Source organism: Miniopterus schreibersii (genome assembly GCF_964146895.1).
Source record: "Miniopterus schreibersii genome assembly, chromosome: 5".
In the NCBI taxonomy this organism is placed as follows: Eukaryota; Metazoa; Chordata; class Mammalia; order Chiroptera; family Miniopteridae; genus Miniopterus; species Miniopterus schreibersii.
The window spans coordinates 47064352-47084222 of NC_138106.1; the positions used below are offsets into that span (position 1 = coordinate 47064352).

Genomic DNA, 19871 nt, shown 5'->3' on the forward strand with positions numbered 1-19871 from the left:
AATCAAAGTTCAGAGCATGACCAAGGAATAGAGTTTGATAAATAATACCCCATTCTAAGCTGGGCTTCCTCATACAGGGAGGGATTCAGACTCAAGGTAAAGGTAACCTAGAAAAAAGCCAGCTCTCATGGAAACTTGAAATAGAGCTACCTGTAATCTGGGTCCAAAGAACCTCAAGCATTCAACTTCAGTTAAAGTGCAACTACATGGTAGTATCCCTAGGACTCTCTGGCAAAAGAAAATCATCATTGCAGGAGAAAGTTACTATTCTAGGCTTCAAATTATTCTCATAAGATCTTTTTCAAAAATAATGACCAGGACACAATTGAAGACAACACAAGGGGAAAAAACACCATGAGCAAGAACCATCAGAAAGAGCACACTACAGAAACATAACCACAAAGACCTCAGATATTGGAATTATCAGAGATTATAATACAATAAAGAAATAAAAGACAGCTTAAATTTTTTAATTAAACATCCTTTAAAAGTGTTTTGAAGCCCAGCCGGGCATGGCTCAGCGGTTGAGCATTGGCCTAGGATCCAGGAGATCATGGCTCGATTCCCAGTCAGGGCACATGCCGGGTTGCAGGCGCGATCCCCAGTTGGGGGCTTGAAGGAGGCAGCCGATCAATGACGCTCTCATCATTGATGTTTTTATCTCTCTCTCTCCCTCTTCCTTCTTCTCTCTGAAATCAATAAAGATATATATATATATATATTTTTTTTTTTTTAAGTGATTTGAAAAAGAATTAACTGGAGATTCTAGCACTGAAACATACTTGAAATTAAGAAGTCAATGAACAGCCCAGGCCAGCATGGCTCAGTTGGTTGGGCATCGTCCCATACATCGAAAGGTTGCCAGTTTAATTCCTAGTCATACCCGGGTTGCATGCTCAATCCCTGGTAGGGGGCATGCAGGAGGCAGCCAATTGATGTTCACATCACATCAATATTTTTTTTCTCTCTCCCTCTCCCTTCCTCTCTCTCAAAAAAAGAAAACAATTTTAAAAAGGCAATGAAAAAATTTAAATGCAGATTAGACACAGCTGAAAAGAGAATCAGTAAACTGGAAGATAAGTCAGAAGAAAAACATAGGATGCATCATGGAGATATAAAATTATGAAAAATGTAGAAGTAATGATATAGACAATACAGTGAGAAATTTTAATTTCAACCAATTTGAAAATTTATTTATTCAAATCCAAGAAACTTCTATCTCAATCAATTGGTATTCCAAAAGAAAAGAAGAAAAAGAGCAGAGATAATTGCTGAGAATTTTCCAAAACCAATGAAATGCAACAGTCTATAGGTATAAGAAATCTAATGTACCCAACCAGACTAATAAGAGAGAATCTGGTGATAATATTGAGCCTCTGATTTTTTTTTTTTTAATATATCTTTATTGATTTCAGAGAGAGGAAAGGAGAGGGAGAGAGAGATAGAAACATCAATGATGAGAGAGTCATTGATCAAGCCCACAACCTGGGCATGTGCCCTGACCGGGAATTGAACCCCAATCGCCTGGATCCCAGGTCGACGCTCAACCGCTGAGCCACGCCCGGCCGGGCGAGCCTCTGATTTAATGACCTAACTTCTGAACTTCTGGTTAAGAGAAGCAGAAGAAACAGGAAGAGAGGAGAAGTATTCATTGTTTAAGTGATTTTGAGTTTGGGTTCAGTTACCTACAGCCAAAAGCATCCTAAATTATCTTCATAGCAAAAATAAAGTATCTATCATTTACTGAATGTCTACTATTTGGCAGACACTGCATAAAGGCTTCAGTTTTATGTAATGCCCCAGAAGGCCTTATAAGATAATATATATCAATCAATACAGGCTTGATAGACTATGACTGCAAACCACATCGAAATGTCAGTAGTTTAACAGAAAAGATGATTATTTCTTGTTCATCCTACATATTCAGCATGGTTCAACAGAGGGCTAAGCTCATAGTCACTCAGGGTCCGAGGCCAGTGGAGGCTCTATGCCAGCACAACTTCTACAACCCATGACACAGTAGGGCAATGAAGTAAATAGTATATCGTCTTTTAAAGCTTCCATTTAGAAATGAAACACCTGCCCTGGCTGGTGTGGCTCAATTGGTTGGAGCATTGTCTTATATACCAAAAGGTGGCAGTTTGATTCCCAGTCAGGGCACATGCAGGAGGCAGCCAATTCATGTTTCTTTCACATTGATGTTTCTCTCTCTCTCTCTTCCCCTTCGTCTCTTTAGAATCAATAAATAAATTTTTAAAAAATAGAAACGAAACACCTAACTCTGCTCATATTTCATTGACCAAAGCAAGTAACATGGTCAAAGCTATAGGAAAGTACAATCTTACCATGTGACTGGAAGATAGAAAGCTGGAAATATTTAGTAAATGGCTCTTATAACTACTACAGATAGATATTACCATAATCTTTTCAAATGAGGAAACTAAGGCTCAGACAGGTATTTAATAGATGTTAGATAGATGACTCAAAAATGTACTCATCAATACATCTTCTTGAAGGTGATATTATGAACTGACTTCCTTTGGTGATAAGTGTAGTGAGAGGAGAAACAAAGCAGTGATATGATCACTAAGGAGCCAAGCAGAGTGCCTAGCTGTGTCTCATCTTGTTCTATCCCAGAATCACTACCATCAGGAGAGAATATGGGATCAAAGCAGTCAGGGGCAAATATCCTAGTCCTTCCATTGTTCTCTGTGCTAACTAGAACCTTATCTCATGGATAAGATTGGTCTGAAACTGGCCAAAGAGTAAGTTTGTATACGTGCACTAAGGGTTCCCACTATCTTATATCTTCCAGGTGTTCAGATGTGGTTAACATGGGGAAAAAATAAGCCCATGTAATCCAGCTGGCTGTGCCAAGTTTCTTAACTTTGATCTTTGCAGATTTAGAAAGCTTGTCAAGGCAAAGGAAACACAAACTGAGAGAGATCTCAGCCCATCATATCCAAATACAAGAAAGGGGGCCACCTTGTTCTCTTAGGTCCTCAAAAGATTCCTATGAGGTGGATTTTCCAGCCTGTAATGTGCAAAACATTTCCCACCTCCCCCCCCCAATACCTCCCGATGACACGTGCACGTCTCCCTCCTAGTACCCACATCTATTGTCAGGCTCTCTTGGCTGCCCTTAACACTACACGTGTCCTGCCTCTGCCAGCCCTGCCCAGCCCTCTGCAGACACAGCAGCATCTAACTAAGATTCTCTCTCTCTGTGGCACGGAAGGAGTCAATGCCAGGGTTATTTATTTATGTGTGGGTTTATTTCTTCCCAGGGATGGGGCAGTAGTTAAGGGGAAGGGGAGGGAAGGCCCAGAAAAAAAGCTGTAGTGGGCCAGAGATCAATGGAAGAAATGTCTCCATAATTTCAACTGCTTTCCAACAATAATGTTTCTAGTTGAGCCCCCCTGGGGTGAAAGGTCTGTGCATTACTGGGGATGGGAGTTTGTAACCTTAATTACGCCTCAAAGCATTTGGCTGTGTTCATCCTGAAACTTTTTTTGGGGGGGGGAGCCGGGGGGGAATGTGGTTTCTATTACAGTGTCACTGAGGGACTTATACTGGGGTTGGGATCATTAAAATGAAAACACTGATGAGTAAGCCATGGCATTTTGTCTCCAAGACTTACGTCCTTCCTCCACCCCAGCCTCCTACTTTATTTTGAGACAGGCTTAAAATAGTCTATAAAATATGGAGCTCATTATCCCATCTAACAGATTTCATTTGGTATGAACATAGATTAAAAGCCCCATGCCAATTCTTCCTCCTTGACTGGGTTTATAAGGAAGTCACTCCTCTGCCTTTGCCCTGGGCTGGGTTCTTTAGAGGGCGATTTGCAAAAGACTGGGAGAGCCAGGAGGTGCCACTTCCAACTCTATTCAGTTTATTTTTCATGATAATAACAAGGAAAGATGGAGAAAGAAATACAATCCTGCTTTTGGGGCTTCTTAGAAATTTTGTCTGGAGCCTTAAAACTCCAAAAAAACGAGATACCCTTCAAACCCATGAATCTCCAGTCTGCCCATCCTTCCACATACAATGATACATCAGGGCTGCTGAGCACGTAAAAGGGGCAGACCTGAGTTGAAACCATGGAGGAATGTAATGGATAGAAGCCTCAACTAGGAGTTTTTGTGCCCTGGTTTCATATGTAGGCTCAGCCAACAACTAGCTGTATGACTTTGGAAAGTAAAGTCATCTCTTTGAGCTTAGTTTCCTCATCTCTTAAACGAGAGGTGTCTTCCAGCTGTGTGTTTTCTTCTTTTGCTGGGGTAAAGTTATGGAAGCAAAGAAAATGTTAAACATCTCTTCAAACCACTGATCTTGTTTGAGCCAATAGCATCTCTCCAATCAGTAAATTCACTTTTATCTGATAAAGCCCAGCCTTCTCTGATTACACCTATGCTCTGAATCACTACTGTGTTTGCCCTGCATCTTCTTTCACCCTGAATGCCCTTTTCCCTTGCTCTATTCAAATCCTTAAAAATCCAAATACTCACAAGGACAGTGTGCTTAACAGAAAATACGTGCTGATGGCTTGATTTATCCATTTTTAACACAGTCCAGGCTCAGATGTCATTTCCTCTCCAAGGGTTTCCCACAGGGCCCAGCATAGGGTTTTGTGTAAGAGGAAGGGGGAGGAACTGATCTCTTGATTACACTGACAGGCTCGTGGTTCCTCACTCATCAAGGGCCCCTCTGAGCCACTGAATGGCAGACTATCCGGGTGACAGACCTCCCCCCTTGCCCCTAGTTATGGGTCTATGGGGGTCCTCTCTGAGTCCCCTCAGTTATCTCACCTATTTAATGCGAATAACACCTCCTGCATCACAAGGTTGTTGGAGGCTTGAATGAGGCAAGTAAGGACCTATCCAAAGTCTTGATGTATCCCACCTCTCAGGCCTCACTCAGCCCATGACACTGCCTACTCCTTTGCGTAAGAAAATAAAAGCCATCTGATTTACATTTCCTCATTTTTTCCCTTTTTCTACCTAAAAATAGTTCTCTAAGCACCCTTTCTTCCTTCCTTCCAATAAAGGAAGCACTCTCCCTCTTCTGGTCTACCACTTCCATCTGCACTCTTTATTCAACCCATCCCTACCTCTTCCAGGTCATGGCTACACTTTACAGCACTTATCACAAGCTCTTATTATACATGTGCATTGTCTGCCTCATTCACTAGAATATAAACTTCATGCCCTATTCATGCTGTATACCCACCAACTAGCACTGTGCCTAGAACATGGTACTCAATGTATATTTATTGAATGGATTAATAAATCCATTTCTGTTCATCATTTTCAAAGTTTTCTCTGTCATGGCCTCCTCCCCTAGTCTCAGACACATTCAGGCCTCCCTTCTTTAACAAACCATCACTTGCCCCTAATGTCCCACCAATCACCATTCCATTTTACCTGGCATTTTCTGATATATTCCTCAAACAAACAATATGTGCTTGCTGCTGCCTCACCCCCACCACCTCCTACCACCACAATCTGGTTTCTCCTCATTGAGGATGTTGAAACTATGCTGTGAGTAGTCATCAATGCCTTCTGTCACCAAACCCCTCAATATCACCCCACATCCCTACAGATGGGGACCCCTAACTGTCCCTTCTCCTCTACTCTCATGAATTTATGGCATCCTAGCTCTCCTCCTACCCTTAGATATACTCTTCCCATTCCTTTGATTCTGTCTCCCCATGCCCACACTTTCTAAGATCAGTCTACACTAGTCACATTTTCTCCTATACTGTCTTCCCTGAGCTAATATCAATTTCACTATCACTTTTAGGCAGATGACTCAAAATCATGCATCTCCTACCCTAACTGCTCTCTAGAAACAGACACACTTCAATTGCATGAAGGAACTGGGCCTTTGGTTCTGCTATGTTATATCACATTATGCTTCTTTGTAGTCCCAGTACCTAGTCTACTGTCTGGTATGTGGAAATCGCTTGATATATTTTTTAAATTGAATGCTACTACCCTGCCATCATTTGCCTTTAGCCTGACATGCAAGCAAGACTCTTCACAAGGTGGCCCCAACGCATCCCTCCAAACTTAACTGACCATGCAGGCACTCTAGACAGTCTGCACTCTCCACCTTCCATTCTCATCATTAAGGACTACTAAAGCTTAATTCAGTTCTCTATTCTTTATTCTACCTGCCATTCTATTACTTACTGTGCTATTTGTCACTGTCTATTTCCCTCAGTAGACTCTAAAGCTTCATGAAGACAAGAACACTGTCTTCTTCAGCATTGAATTCCCAGAGCCTTGAATAAGGCATAGCATATAGTAGGTCCTTAGAAGATATTTGTTGAATGAGTGAGCATTCCCTCCTTCACTCAGACCCAAATATTTATCCCTCTTGTGAATTCATTGCACTCATTTAGCAATTCAACATGAAATAATACCTTGTGGGGTTACACAGATATACCATAGGTGTTGTAGGTGTATTATTTTGCAGGAATTGTCCACATAGAACCATGAAACTAGAAGGAATCCTTATAAGTAATCCATCATTTGATAAAGGGGCCAAAAAGACTCAGAGAAGTTACTGTTAGTTCTTGATCTTTTAGGAGTTTGAATTGTGAGCTCCCTGAAGGCAGGAATCCTACTTCCTACCCCTAAAAACTCCTTGCTATGCCTGGGCCCTTAGTGGATACTATTACTACTGCCACTAATGATAACACCATTGCATTAACAATTTCTTTGATATCAAGCCACCTCCATCCACAAGATGAAGAGCAAATCCATCACTCACACTAGAATCTACCTGTCTTTCTGTCCATCCAGGCACATAGCTGCCCCACTGCCCCTTGGATCTGAGCAATTGCTGAATATGCCACACCACATCCAGGAAAGTGCTGCTTTACTGTTCTCACATCACAGTAACCTCCAGCCCACTGGATGGAAACACCACACCAGGACCTCACAGAGCAGCTATCGGTGTCCTCCCCCAGGACTTGGCCTAGATATATCTTGTCTAGTGATCTCACACCACAGACAAGACACCCCAGTGATATGCTCTACTCTGCGCTGACAGGGGAGATGGGCAGACACCCCAGTATAACATGCATGCTGGAGAGAGAAGGATGGGGATCTCCCCACCTGTATGGCAGAAGGTATAGGAGAGCACTTATCCCAGATGGAGTCGGGGGTCCCAGACTGACTCTTCTCCTAGCAGCTCTGTGACTTTAGTACAGTGTTTAAAACCTGTTTTCTATCTGTGAAATGGGAACTAAAGTAACCTATCTCACAGAGACATACTGAGGACAAAAGGGATAAGATATTGGAATTGTCAAATCATTACAGTAATCTTTTTTTTTTTTCTTCCTTAACAATTCAATGATAATCAGTACCTTTTCTTCATTCCCTGGAGAGTCAGACACTCTGTTAGCCAAAGTTATGCACTGGTTTTCCTATTAGAATGCAACGTTGAACTAGATATCTGGGTGAGAATACAAAGGGATGGTGGGAAAGAACCTGCCCTCAGGGAAGCTCTACTTTCAATGGAGGGAAAGGACCCTCTAGAAGCAACTAAGCTCCTAAAAGTAACAGATATCTCGGAGGACAGCACACACTTACTGAGCACTTACCTGTTCCAGACACTATTAACTCCTTCAATGCTCACAACAACCCCACAAGGTGTGTCCTATTACTACCCACAGGAGCATAGAATCATGGACACCAGACTTGCACCAAAGTGCCCACATGTCTCTGAACAGAACCAATATGATTATCAGGGGAGCTTTTTCTGGAAGACATGGGTTTTGAAGTATGGAAGGGGAAGGATGTGGATTAACTGGAAGGGGAGACTTTGGGCATTTCAAGTGGAAGCACAGAAAATAGGAAGGTTGCTGGGGAGACTCTCATGTAGAGCAACAGGAAATTTGTTCTGGGACAGTGTTTTAAGCTGTGTTCAAACTGCTTATTGGACAAGAAGCCTGGTTCCTTTAGGAAAGTAGCCTTGTGCAAAAAGTCAATTAAATAACTATAAGAGATACCTATTTGTGACTTAAAAAGCTAAGTTAAAGTAACTTCTTTATGTATTATATGAATATTCAGTTCAAATGGGAAGGTAATTACAACTTAACTTCCTCTAATTAGGAGATTCCCAGCACAAGAGAGCCATCCTATGCACTTTTCATACACATGCTGCACGCTTTTCTTTATTTTTTCCTACTGAACCATAGGAGGAGAGGAACAAGTCATAAAGGCTGGCCCAAAGAACCCACACATCATGCTGGGCACATATAAGCAACAGCTAACAAGAGCAAGACAAGCCAAACCCAGGTGAGTATCCAGCCAGGGAGTCCGTGGCAGGCCAGGAACTGGCCTAAAATGGACTAAGCAGAAATACCAAGTCTGACCCAAAAATACCAAGTCACAATACCAAGTGAGAGCCAGAGCTGAGCAGCAGGTAAGCCAGACAGGGCATCTGTCAGTGACAGGAAACCAGGGGCCAAGAATAAGGCCATATGCATTGGAAGGAAGAGACAAAAGATCAGGGTGCTCTGAGAGCTGTGGCCGTGAAGGCCAGCTGCCTCCTGACCCTGCACTGACCCTGGGCAGAGTCAATGCTTGGATTAGAATGTTTGGGTGATTTGAAGGTTGAGGCACAGAGAATGGCCACGCAGGGAGAGGTGAACTTCACTAAGAAACACGAGTGGACTCCTAGCTGAAGAAGAACCCAACAAACACCATGAAGGCTTGAGGGAAGTCACTGTCCTCCCTGCCCATCTATCCAGAAGGGAGAAGGGATTTTTCTTTCTCTAATTGTAGCTGAACACGGGCAGTAACCACCTATTGGAGTTACACTAAGCAAGTAAAGAAAGCTGTTTTGTTGTTTTTTGACATCTGCAGTGACAAACTGCCATCTCAATCTCCAGAGCCCTAGGAAGCCAGAGCCAGAACAGAGAGTGACAAACCCAAAGCAAGCTGGAGTCAAACAACATCCTGGGACACAGGTAAATTTTTTTCCTGGGAATATAAAGAAAAGTTAGGTAGTGATAGAAAATGGTTATAGTTGAAGTTTCTGAAGAAAGTTGCATGAATTATAGCCAAAGGATTATGTTTTTAAATTTTGTTCCTTATTCATTCCCATGTTTACTATTCCCATACAGTGACTGATTTTTCTCATTTATTTTGTTATTTTGCTGAAGAATTATTTTTCCTCTACTCTCTGACATCCATATTAAAGGATGGCAATGAGCACTTCTCAGCCCTGACTGCTATTAGAATCACCTCCAGAGCTCTTTAAACATGCGAGTGTCCAGCCTCCTTTCCAGCAATTCTAATTTAATTGGCTGGGCGACGTGAGGAGGGAGGAACTGGACATTGTGCTAAGACCTCCCAGATGATTCTAATGTACATCAAGGGATAAGAACCAGTGGTTTCTGATCCAGAATCCAAAGCACTTTGTGGTAGCTACAGGAATGTAGACCAAGGGCCAAAAAGAAATTAGCAGCCTATGTTGTAAATTCAACATATCATTTAAGTTTTCCACAGTCGTTTTTTTATTTCTGTCCCCATTTCACCATATCCACATACCTCCTGCAGTTATTTCCTTTATAATGTTTTAAATCAACTCCATTTTTCACTTAAATTTATTTTAAAAATAAACTAGTAGACTGGGGATGATGGCAAGGTCACATAAAAAGGTAGGAGCACAAGAAGAGAAGACAGTGGCTCCTGGGAGGAAAAACACTCAGTTAGAAGGCAGGGAAGTCAGGAAGGGGCAGGCCCAGGGTGGGAAACCCAGGATCCACATGGCAAAGCTGGCCCAGGCATAGGGGTGAGAAGAGATGGAGGCTTGGCAATGGGTTAGGGAATGATAGAGGAATGCCAGGGGATGGGGCAACAGGTGGCATGGAGCTATGCCTTTAAAGGAGCCCTAGGGGTGGAAGGAGAGAACAGGCTGAAGGAACAGGGAGGCTGGAGGAGGCCGCGATCTGGGACCAGAGAGAAAGGCAGGGCAGAGTGAGACCCAGGCAGGGGTGGTGAAAAGGTAAAAGAGAAGCAAAGAGGTGGGAATGAGGGGAGATCTGAGGGATGGGTGGGGCTAAGGAGGGCCTGCACTGAATGGGATGGGGGTAGGGAGGTGGACAGCTCAGCAGAAGCAGACACCAGGCAGGTTGGATTGTCCTTCGAACAGTGTCAGGTAGTGACCAGCAAGAGGACCTCCAGCAATTCCTATAAATGGCCTAAACATCATCTCAGTACTACCAATGGTGGACGTTCCCACACCCTGGAAAACACTGCCCGAGGCTTTATGAATAAAGAGCATCAATATTTTCACTCTTCCTTTTTCACTACAAAAAAACCCAAAAAAACATGTAAACAAAGGAATATAAACCTCCACCTCACTTGTCAGGTTCCCATGGATACACCAAAACTCAACAACAAAAAGCAATGCTACTTCTCTTCTCTCATGTACCACTCATGTTTCATATCTGTATGAGCTCCTTTCTTTCAATGGACAATCCCCACCATAGGAACCGTCTCCTTAGTCACGGTCTGTAGGCAGAGAACACAATCAGCAGAGTGACAAACACCCAGCAACAAACACTGTAAAAACAGCATCTGCTATTAATGAAATAAATCATCAAAATAATCATGTTCCTAAGCAAGCTGGCAGTTCATTATCATATAAATCCTTACATATAGTTAAGTACAGCTCTAGAAAACAATCCCTTTGATTTTTTAAAATCCTTTCCCATAATGAACAAAGACGGGGGAGACAAAAGATTGGTCTGCAATCACCAAGCATACACTGTCATCTTTTTGTAAAGTTTATTTCTGCTCTAAGATGTGTTCTAATGCTTCTCCCTTTTCCTAGGTGTGTCAAATCACAGATTCATTTATCCCCCAGTCACAGCCAAGAGAATGACTCAGGCTGGCACACAGCTTGTCGATTATTTCAGTTTCCTGGGCTAAACTCATCATTTCCCACTTCTCATTTCTTATTCCATCCTCACTTTCTTGAGGCCTGTTACTTTCAAGATGACAGGAGGCATGACAATGCCAGGGTGAAATAACATAAAATCCTAAAACAGTTGAAGGGAGCTAAATTCTGTTACATGAGAGATTTAAGAGAATTTTGTTCACTGCCCAGAAGGACAGGTTCAACAAGTATTTATTGAGCAGCTCCCGTGAGCTAGCTCAGTCTAGCATGCCATGGTAAAGTATGCCATTGTCTACAGAATGTTAGCTAACATTAGTTACTAGAGGGAAGTTGCTATATCCAAAACTTCTGCTTAAACATGGATGTGGGTGTACACACATGTACATGTGTAATAATGTGATACCCATTAACCAGAACTGGGCACTATAGTCAACACTAGATCTAAGGAATGGGTGGGGCTAAAGAGGGCCTGCACTGAATGGGATGGGGGTAGGGGGGTGGACAGCTCGGCAGAAGCCCCCAAAAGCCTGGAAATAAGTTGCCCTACACAGAAGCTGCTAGTCTAAAGGCTCACATTAAAGAAAACCATAGAGACTCTGTTTATGAAAGACCATAAGCTTTCCAGTTTCAGCCACACATGATGACAAAACATGCATGGAAGAACACACAATTCTGGCAACCAACTTTTGCTATCAAGGAGACAGATTAATCCTTTAATCCACAAATTCACTAACCTGACATTTCTAAGAATGCCTGACACTTTTACATGCACTACACAATTTCCCAAAAATTCTATAATATAGGAATTGTTGTTAATATTCCCATTTTTCAGTTTAACAAACTGAGGGTCAGTTTAAGAGTAAATCATTTATTCAAGGGTCCTGAAAAAGTAATGGAGCCAAAACCTTGGTTTGCAACTCATGGATTCAAGCATTTTCTAAAAAATAAAACTTAATTATTGGTAGTATAGCTTACATTAACATGTAGTTTCTTCTTATAATTAGCATCGTATGTTAGTTGGAATCTTGTTTTAATTTGTGTTAAGTGTACATTGTCTCTAAGCTTCTAACAATTCTTAATTGGACTTTTCTCAGCTCCTGGTGATTACATACCACCTGTTCTTCTTTCCTAAGATGTTAGTGAGAGAGTAAAAATTAACTGTCTTGGTAATGAAAACTAACATTTAAGGGGCACTTTCTTCATGCCAGGCACTAGAATAAGTATTTCACTGAAACCCTATAGCAACCCTCTGAGTTGGTGCTACTATTATCATCATCATCCCCTTTTATAATGAAAGAAAGGAGGCACAGAGAGGTTAAGCAACTTGCCTGAGGTCACACAGATAAGGGGGATTCACACCTGTGGTCTCATTCCCCTTTCCTGGGGCTATGATTTCCACCAGTTAGAAGTTCTGGCTCTCTTCCTAACATTCTCATCTCATCTCAAGTCAGGGCTCCCACGGGCCTGTTTCTCAATGCTAGTGAGAGTCTGCTTTTCACATGTGCTGGTTTGGTTTCCTCCATCTTTGATTTCTCCTAGATAAGAGCCCTGCTCTGTGCAGTTTTCTGCTTCCACCTGGTATTGACCTCCTGGCACACCTAAGACTGTTCCCGATGGAGATCAATACAGACTAGGGGATGCAGCAGGGCTTCCCCAGCACCATCTTTTCCGTCAGGGGGTTGATCTCATTTTTGTCAAAACCTCTTAAAGGAGCCATAGCTTTTAAAAATAACACTGAACATTTTTTAAAAACCAATTACAAAATCCAGTTAACAATGGCTTTTCCTTATAATGCAATGTCTGGATTTGTGTCACATGACCAGGAGATTTAAATTGCATCAGTATCTGATGGTGGAATGTATTAAGGTCAGATTAATCTGAGGAATAAAACAAACTTTCCCTTCCCTTCCCACTAACTGCAAATTCTGTACCGGCTGTCTACCTACAGATAACCCACAAAGGATGATGCTCAGAGGCATAGAAGGAGGAAAAGAACACTTACAAAGCACCTACTATGCACCAGACATTATGCTGTGTGTTTTACAGGTATGGGTTAAATAACAATTCCACAACAACCCCAGTAGATAGGTCTTCCATGCCTATTTACAGATGGGGAAACAAACTCAGAAAGGTCACATCAGTCAGCCGGGGCTCACAGAGCCAGTGAGCAGCAGAGCTGAGAAGTGAGCCTGTGTCTGTTTGCCCCCCAGCTTCTTGCTGCAGGGACCATTCTCCTTGCTGCACTACTTCTAGGTGTTCTATCGAGACCCCTGCAAGACAGGGTTTAACTTGTCTTTGACTATCGTACTGAGCAAGAAATGAGATCCTGATATACAGATGTTCCCCAAATGGCCCCCTGCTCCTGATTCCCAGCTGGGTCACAAATGTCCCCAGAAAAACAGCCTTTCTTTACTTTCATGGGTTGGCTACTGGCCTCTGTATCATTCCCTCTTCTCTCCCTTCTTGTTCTCTGCGCACCTCTCTGCTGTGTCTTTCTTTGTTTTTATCTCGTGTCTATGTATGTATATCTTCCTCTGTCTGTCTGTCTGTCTGTCTGTCTGTCTCTCTCTCTCTCTCTCTCTCTCTCTCACACACACACACACACACACACACACTCAGGAATACCTCGATCCAGTAGCCGGAGCAAGCGGAGATACCAGAGATACCACTGATCCCAGAAGCGGTCCGTCATCCCACCCCGAACTCATCCTTCACAGCCAGTCCCCTCAGCAGAGTCTAGTTCCATGGACGCTGATTGAGGAGGCCGGAATTTCTTGACGCGGGGCTTGCACACAGCCTGCTCTAAGCAAATGCCTGCCTGCGAAGACAACCACCAGTCCACCCACACAGAGGCTGACTGTGCCGGGAGCCCGTTTCACAGCAACAAAGGAACAAGAGCACAAAACTGCCGCCTGTGCAGACAGAGGCTGCATGGGCCCAACGGGAGGGAGGTCAGAGGTGGGAGGGGAGGCAGGGAGGGCTTTCACAAAGAGTTTAGGTTAGAGGTGGTCTTAGAATGAATCCGCAATCAAGGTCAAGTCTTGAATTTCATTCCAGGATCTCCTGATGTCCTGCTTTCCCCTGCCTCCCACGCCAGAGGCCAGTGGCCCCCCTAATAGGACAGGGAGGGGGTGGAAAGTCGTGGACTCCAAAGCCAGCCCAGAAAACCCAGAGTCTCACTGCCTTGCTCTGTGAAACCCTGCCCAAGACTGCTAGACCCATGTGACCATAAAAAGGCCACAGACCCATTCTCCCTACATCCCTTCATGGATCGATCCTCTAATATAGTGGAGACAGCATAAGCCCTGGAGTATCACAGTTATAGGTTCATATCCTGCTACCACTTAATAGTTATCGGGCTTCAATCAAGTTACTTCAACCCCCTAAGCCTCAGCTTCCTCCTCTATGAACTGGAGAGAACAGCATTTGCCTCACAGAGCTCTTGTGAGGCTCTGAGGAAAGGAAGAATTTAACCTTTCTGGAATAGCTCTCGGTAGATAGGAGTACTCGAGTGTTTGTTCCCCCTTCCCTTTTGCCAGATTCCAGTTCCCACACATCCATACAGCCCATGGTTTCCTACCTCCATACCTCTGCTCCTGCTCTTCCTCCCAAAAGTGTACCCGCCCGGCTTCCCCCCCACACACACACACTCCATCATGGTCAAATCCTCCTGAATGTTCTAATGTCTAACTCAAATGCCACAGAATCCAGGAAGCCTTCCCTGGTCATCTCCCGTTTATACTGCACTTCACGTTCTCCTTTACATAGGACTCTGCTCCTTTACTTGACCATAAACTCCATGAAGATAGGGTCTACTGGGTGACCATCACTGAGTCCCCCAAAGTGCCTCATATAGCGCCTTGGACTTCAAAGTGCTCAAGTATTGACTAACATTACGAATAGCCAGGCAAATGAGTCTGGGCACCCATAAAAACAGGGTTTTGTTTTTATGTCAGGGAAAGGAATGGACTGTGGGCGCCTCAGTTCCTGGGCACTGCCTAAGGCCTAAAGAAGGATGACAGGCATCATGTCCTTGCCCTGCTGGGGACCCATTCCATGGTGGATTGCCCACCCACATGGTGAGACTGTGCCCTGGTGGCCAGGAGACCTGCTCACAGAAGTGAAACCCAAGGGGACCCAAGGTCTGGGACAACCTTGTACCCCAAGCCTAACGACACAGCAGCCACGTACACATTCATCACCACTTCTCTTTCAGCCCAGACTACGCCAACAATGTATCTTCTCACTGTCCTAATAGTTGGCTTTCTGGGCCTCCTGGTCTCCTCCAGGCAGCTGACAGAAGCAAACTTCTCTCAGCATCAGCTCTTCCTGGGGCCTAGACCTTCAAGATGAAACAGGCTGCAGATTCTGGCAGGACTCAGACTGGGGAGGAGGCATGTCAGGGGCAGGAGCCAGGAGGGAGAGGGAGAAAGTGAGCAGAGCCACAGTCTTAACTGGCCTGCCCTGCCCCAGCACCACCACTGACTGTATTGTGGTTCCTTAAAGAGCAGCACTGGCACTGAGCAGACACCACTGCCCGAAAGCTACCTCTCAGGCTTTGTGAAGATTATTTTGTTATAACCTTAAATGGACAAAACTCCAGAGTTTAGTTAACACAAGAATGCAAACCCCTCCTCCTCTCTTTCCAGACAGAAGTGCAGGACCCATAGCCTCCCCCTTCTTCATGAATAACAAAATCCATCATCCAGGTGTGGCCAGGACTCTTTTAGCTCCAAAGTACTTTCACATCCCTCAACAGTTGGGCCTCTTAACAGGCCTGCAAGGTCTGTAGGATGGGAACCAGTCTCCCCAGGCTACAGAAGAGAAAACCCATGTTCCAAGAAGTTAAATAACTTGCTTATGGTCAAATGCCTAGTAAGTGGCTGGGCTGAGAAAGAAATATGTGCCATCTGTCTCCTCCCAAAGAGAGTTTCTGGGCTCTGAATCGTCCTCTGAGGAGCTGACATCTTTCAAAGTGTGAAGGAAGCCCTCACCATAGGACAGGATCTCCAGGGCAGTGCTGACATGCATGGGCACAGGCTGAGGACAGAGCCTGCATGTGGCCACTTACTAACAGCCTGTCATGTTTTTCTTTGGCTCCTGGCTTGTGGCTTCCCTGAGGGAGAGCATCTCCAAATAAGAATACCTAAAAGGGCTTTCTCTTACACAACTCAGGAGAAATCTGACATGGGAGGGGCACACTCATGGGTCTTACCATGCAGGAGACACAGTCAGGATGGCCTATGGGAAAAGTCTGACTTGAGACAGAAAGACCCAGTGACTCTGGACACTGTGTAAACCAGAGTACTCTGACTGTGCTCATACTACTATTCCGCATCCCTTTTTCCCAAAGTGAGAAGTTGGCCCTGTTCCATTCCTTCTGGTAATCAGGGGCAAAATATTCCATACAGCCTCGTTTTCAAAGACAGAACAAGAATAAAGATGTTAAAGAATAATACTGGTGCAAGCACTTCCCTCACAAACTGTGAACCTAAGAACATAAGCATACCTGTTGGGTCAGGCCCAGGATGAACCCATTCAGGCAGGAATTTTACTAGACTGGCATCAACCCATCAAGCTGGGCTCCTTGGAGCATCCCGGCCCACCACTGCTCTTTCTCCATCTCCCACAGAGCCCCATAAGCCTTACTTTCAATACAGCCCCTCCAGAAGTTGAATAAAATGTTTCAAGAGGCTGTCAGAGTTGCAATTCAGCTGCAGTGCAATTAGAAAGGATGGGATATTGGCCAGGAAAGAGCCTTATTGGGTTGTTGTTGTTGTTTGTCTTAAACAATGCTTCTGCAGTGGCTCCCTCCTTCATCGTGGTCAAAGCAAGCATTGGCTGCTGGCATGGTTTCTCCAGCCCAAGCAGCTGGCTTCTGGGACATGTTCTCCAGGGACAAGCAGCATCTCCAGGCCAGCAGCAGCCCATCCTGGATAATCACTGGTTACTCGATGTCACAACATAGATATGTTCCCTTCCCTTCACTGTTCCTTCTTCTTAACTTGGCACTGTTCTTTCTCCCTCTCTCTACCCGCCCCAACATGAAAACACTGTGTTCCCGATTAGATAAAAGCCAGCGCTAGTGTATGGAGCAGAAGGCAAGCAGCATGGAGGGAGGAGAGAACCAATCACATCCCAGATCTTTCCCACTCATCCCCCACCCCACCCCCGAAAACAATGACCACTAGTCCTGCAGCAGCACTGGCCGACTCCTCGGACACATGGAGCCACCTAACGAGTAAAGGCCGCACAGGAGGTGGCACAGTTGCTAGCGTCTGCGTGCCAGAGTGAAGACTCCTGCCAACATGTTTCCCCCCACCCCACCCTAGGAAGTGGGCTCCACCAGGCTGCCATTTTGCCCTGCAAGCTGTGCTTCAGTTGCAACATGAAACAAACACCCCAGCAGACACCATCCTCAGCCACCTCCCACACCACTTCTGTCCCCTTGGCGATTAGCACCCAAGTGGTGAAGTGAAGCCTGTGGCAACACATTCACAGCCACAACATCCATGGGATGGGATGGGCGCCCACCAGTCTCTCCTATGAGAGCTTGGTGTCCCCAGGTAAACAGGCTCCTTAGGTCCACACCTGAGGACAGCACCTAAGACAAGTATCACCTATCACACTGAAATTCAAGTCCACTTCTCCCAAGAGGCCTTTTCCAAGCTAACCTCATTCATTCTCTATCACAGAGGTTCTCAAAGTTTAATGGGCAGCAGAATCACCTTAGAGAGTTGGTTATCCATGCAGATAACTAGGCCTCACTCTCAGAGGCCTGCATTTTTAACAAACTCCCAAGATGATCCTGAAACAGTGATCTCTACCTGCTTCTGTCCCTGCTCTCTTCTGTTAAACACAGCACTGACTTAGTCATTTAACTATTTTGGTTGAATTCTAGAGCGTACCCCATTTCACCCACACACCTTAAGAGTCCGGAAGGAAGGAGGATTCTGAGTCCTGAATCAGACTAGAATCTCCTAGATAGTAAAGGGAGGTCCCACCTCCCCTCCAGACCCAGTAGAAGGCCCCACAGGGAGGGGCTGAGAAGCTGCCAGCCAGGAGGCTGAGAAGTTAACCTCATCTCTCCACAGGCTCCAGAAAGTGTTCGTTCCACCGTGGCCTCACTGCACATCTGTACAATGGCTTTAAATGTCACCTCAAATATCAGGTCAGGCAGCAGGAGGGAAAGGTGGAAGCTAATTAGCCTGTCTTGCCCTGGTTTTTGTCTCTTTCATCCTTGCTCACCTCTGACCTCCGCTGAGATCTTTAACTCTCCATTGGCCAAGAGAGCCACAGCCCATGAAGACTTCGTACAACCATGCTCTGCACTGTGCTCTAAACCAAACTGTTAAATGAGGAAACACAAACCCTCCTGGGCCCCTCCCCTGAGCATTTATAGTTCCCCCACCAGTTGACAGACCCACATTGCTCTGAACCTCCAACCATAGCACACCACCCCAACACCCCTCCCCATGTCCTAAGAGTCTGACTCTTCCCCTCTTTCTCTGCCTTTTCAAAGTTCACCCTTCCTGGGTACATGAAAAGTATTATAATAATTTTATCCCCTCTAAGGTTTTCAAGATGAGAGCTTAATATTTAGGCCCTCCGGGAATATTTACATTTTGGCAAAAGACATTGCCTTAGGTCAAAGGAAGGGGAATGGAAGTCAAGGCCTTAGATACAAGCAGTGGTGGGGTGGATATTGGGGGCAAAAAGAAGGGTCCATAACTCTCTTCCCTAAGCCTTCAAAGGCACTTACCTGTCAGGCCATTTTGATGAAGGCAACTCAAGGGAGCTGATGCCTCTTCCACCCTCCCTAACTCACTCCCCTGACCACCCATTTCCTACTCAGTACATGGCCACCTGGTAGGTTGCCTTCTTCAAAGCACCTAAATTATACAGTAGTTCTCGAAGAAAAAAGCTAATAAATAGTTGGAAAGAATACCTCAGAACCTGACTGAAGAGGCCTAGGTAATCCAGAGAGCTCATTATTGCCTCCTGTGTTTCCCTCACAGCCAGGAAGGTGGCGCCTCCATCCTACTTCCACTACTAGTAGTATGTTCAGCCATTAGGCGAGGTGGTGTGACTTGATGACACAAAGACCCTTCAAGACGGAGATGGGATTTCTCTTAACTGTTTCTCTCATCTGTCAATTCCCACAGTTCAACAGAGAATCAGGAAAACTTAAGTTGTCAGTCACCACAGATGAAACGTGCACATGGGATCCCTACTGTGGAGAATTCTCTCTCTTCTCCTCTCTTCTTTGCATGCCCTCTCCATCTCCTCCAAGAATGTTTCCAAATAATCCCCATCAGCACATGTGCCCTGTAAAACCAGGTACCACTATAATGACTGGTGTTGGGAATAATGAATGTGAAGTTCAGCAAGATCAAAAAGAGCCCACTGACCCTGGGTAGGTAGCTCAGTTGGATAGAGCGGCGACCCCATGTGCCAAGGTTGCAAGTTCGATCCTTGGTCAGGGCACATGCAAGGGTCAACCAGTGAATGCATGGATAGGTGGAACAACAAATTTCTTCTCTCAAATAAGTAAATAAATATATATTTTTAAAAGAGCCCGGTTAGCATATATTCAGAACTAAACTTTTTTTTTCTATATTCTGTTGGGGTTTCTTCTTTCTTAAAGAATGTATAATCTGTGTGTGTTACATAGGGCAACCCATTATGAGTGCCCTGACCTGCCCTCATCCACAAATACAAATAGGCTGTACATAAGCCAACCTGAATTCTCTCTTCCTTGACTCTTATTTTCAAAAAGTAAAGAATCAGTTGCCATGATCACTTTACTTTCCAGCAAATGAATTCTGCTTATGGTTCTAAAAACAAATGACTCCCATAAATTCTATAAAGAATCTCTTTATAATCTCTTTATACTGGTAAGTTGAAGCCACCTAGCTGTTGGGAAAGGGTATGAGCTTTGGAATCAG

The 19871-nt window shown here is 44.5% G+C and overlaps 1 protein-coding gene across 16 annotated transcripts in view; it reads right to left on the minus strand.

Moving 5' to 3' along the window:
- KALRN (kalirin RhoGEF kinase) overlaps nt 1-19871 on the minus strand; it is a gene marked incomplete at its 3' end in the record, with an annotated part of 571907 nt that overhangs the window by 494480 nt on the left and 57556 nt on the right. For 7 of the 16 annotated variants that reach the window (XM_081139135.1, XM_081139137.1, XM_081139142.1 and 4 more), the window contains exon 1: nt 13549-13745. The exons of the other annotated variants lie outside the window; for them this stretch is intronic. In XM_081139135.1, coding sequence (XP_080995261.1) covers nt 13549-13615 — 67 coding nt within the window. In that variant the 5' untranslated portion in view covers nt 13616-13745. Of the gene's footprint in view, nt 1-13548; nt 13746-19871 lie in introns of those variants that run through there. 16 annotated transcript variants of the gene reach the window in all.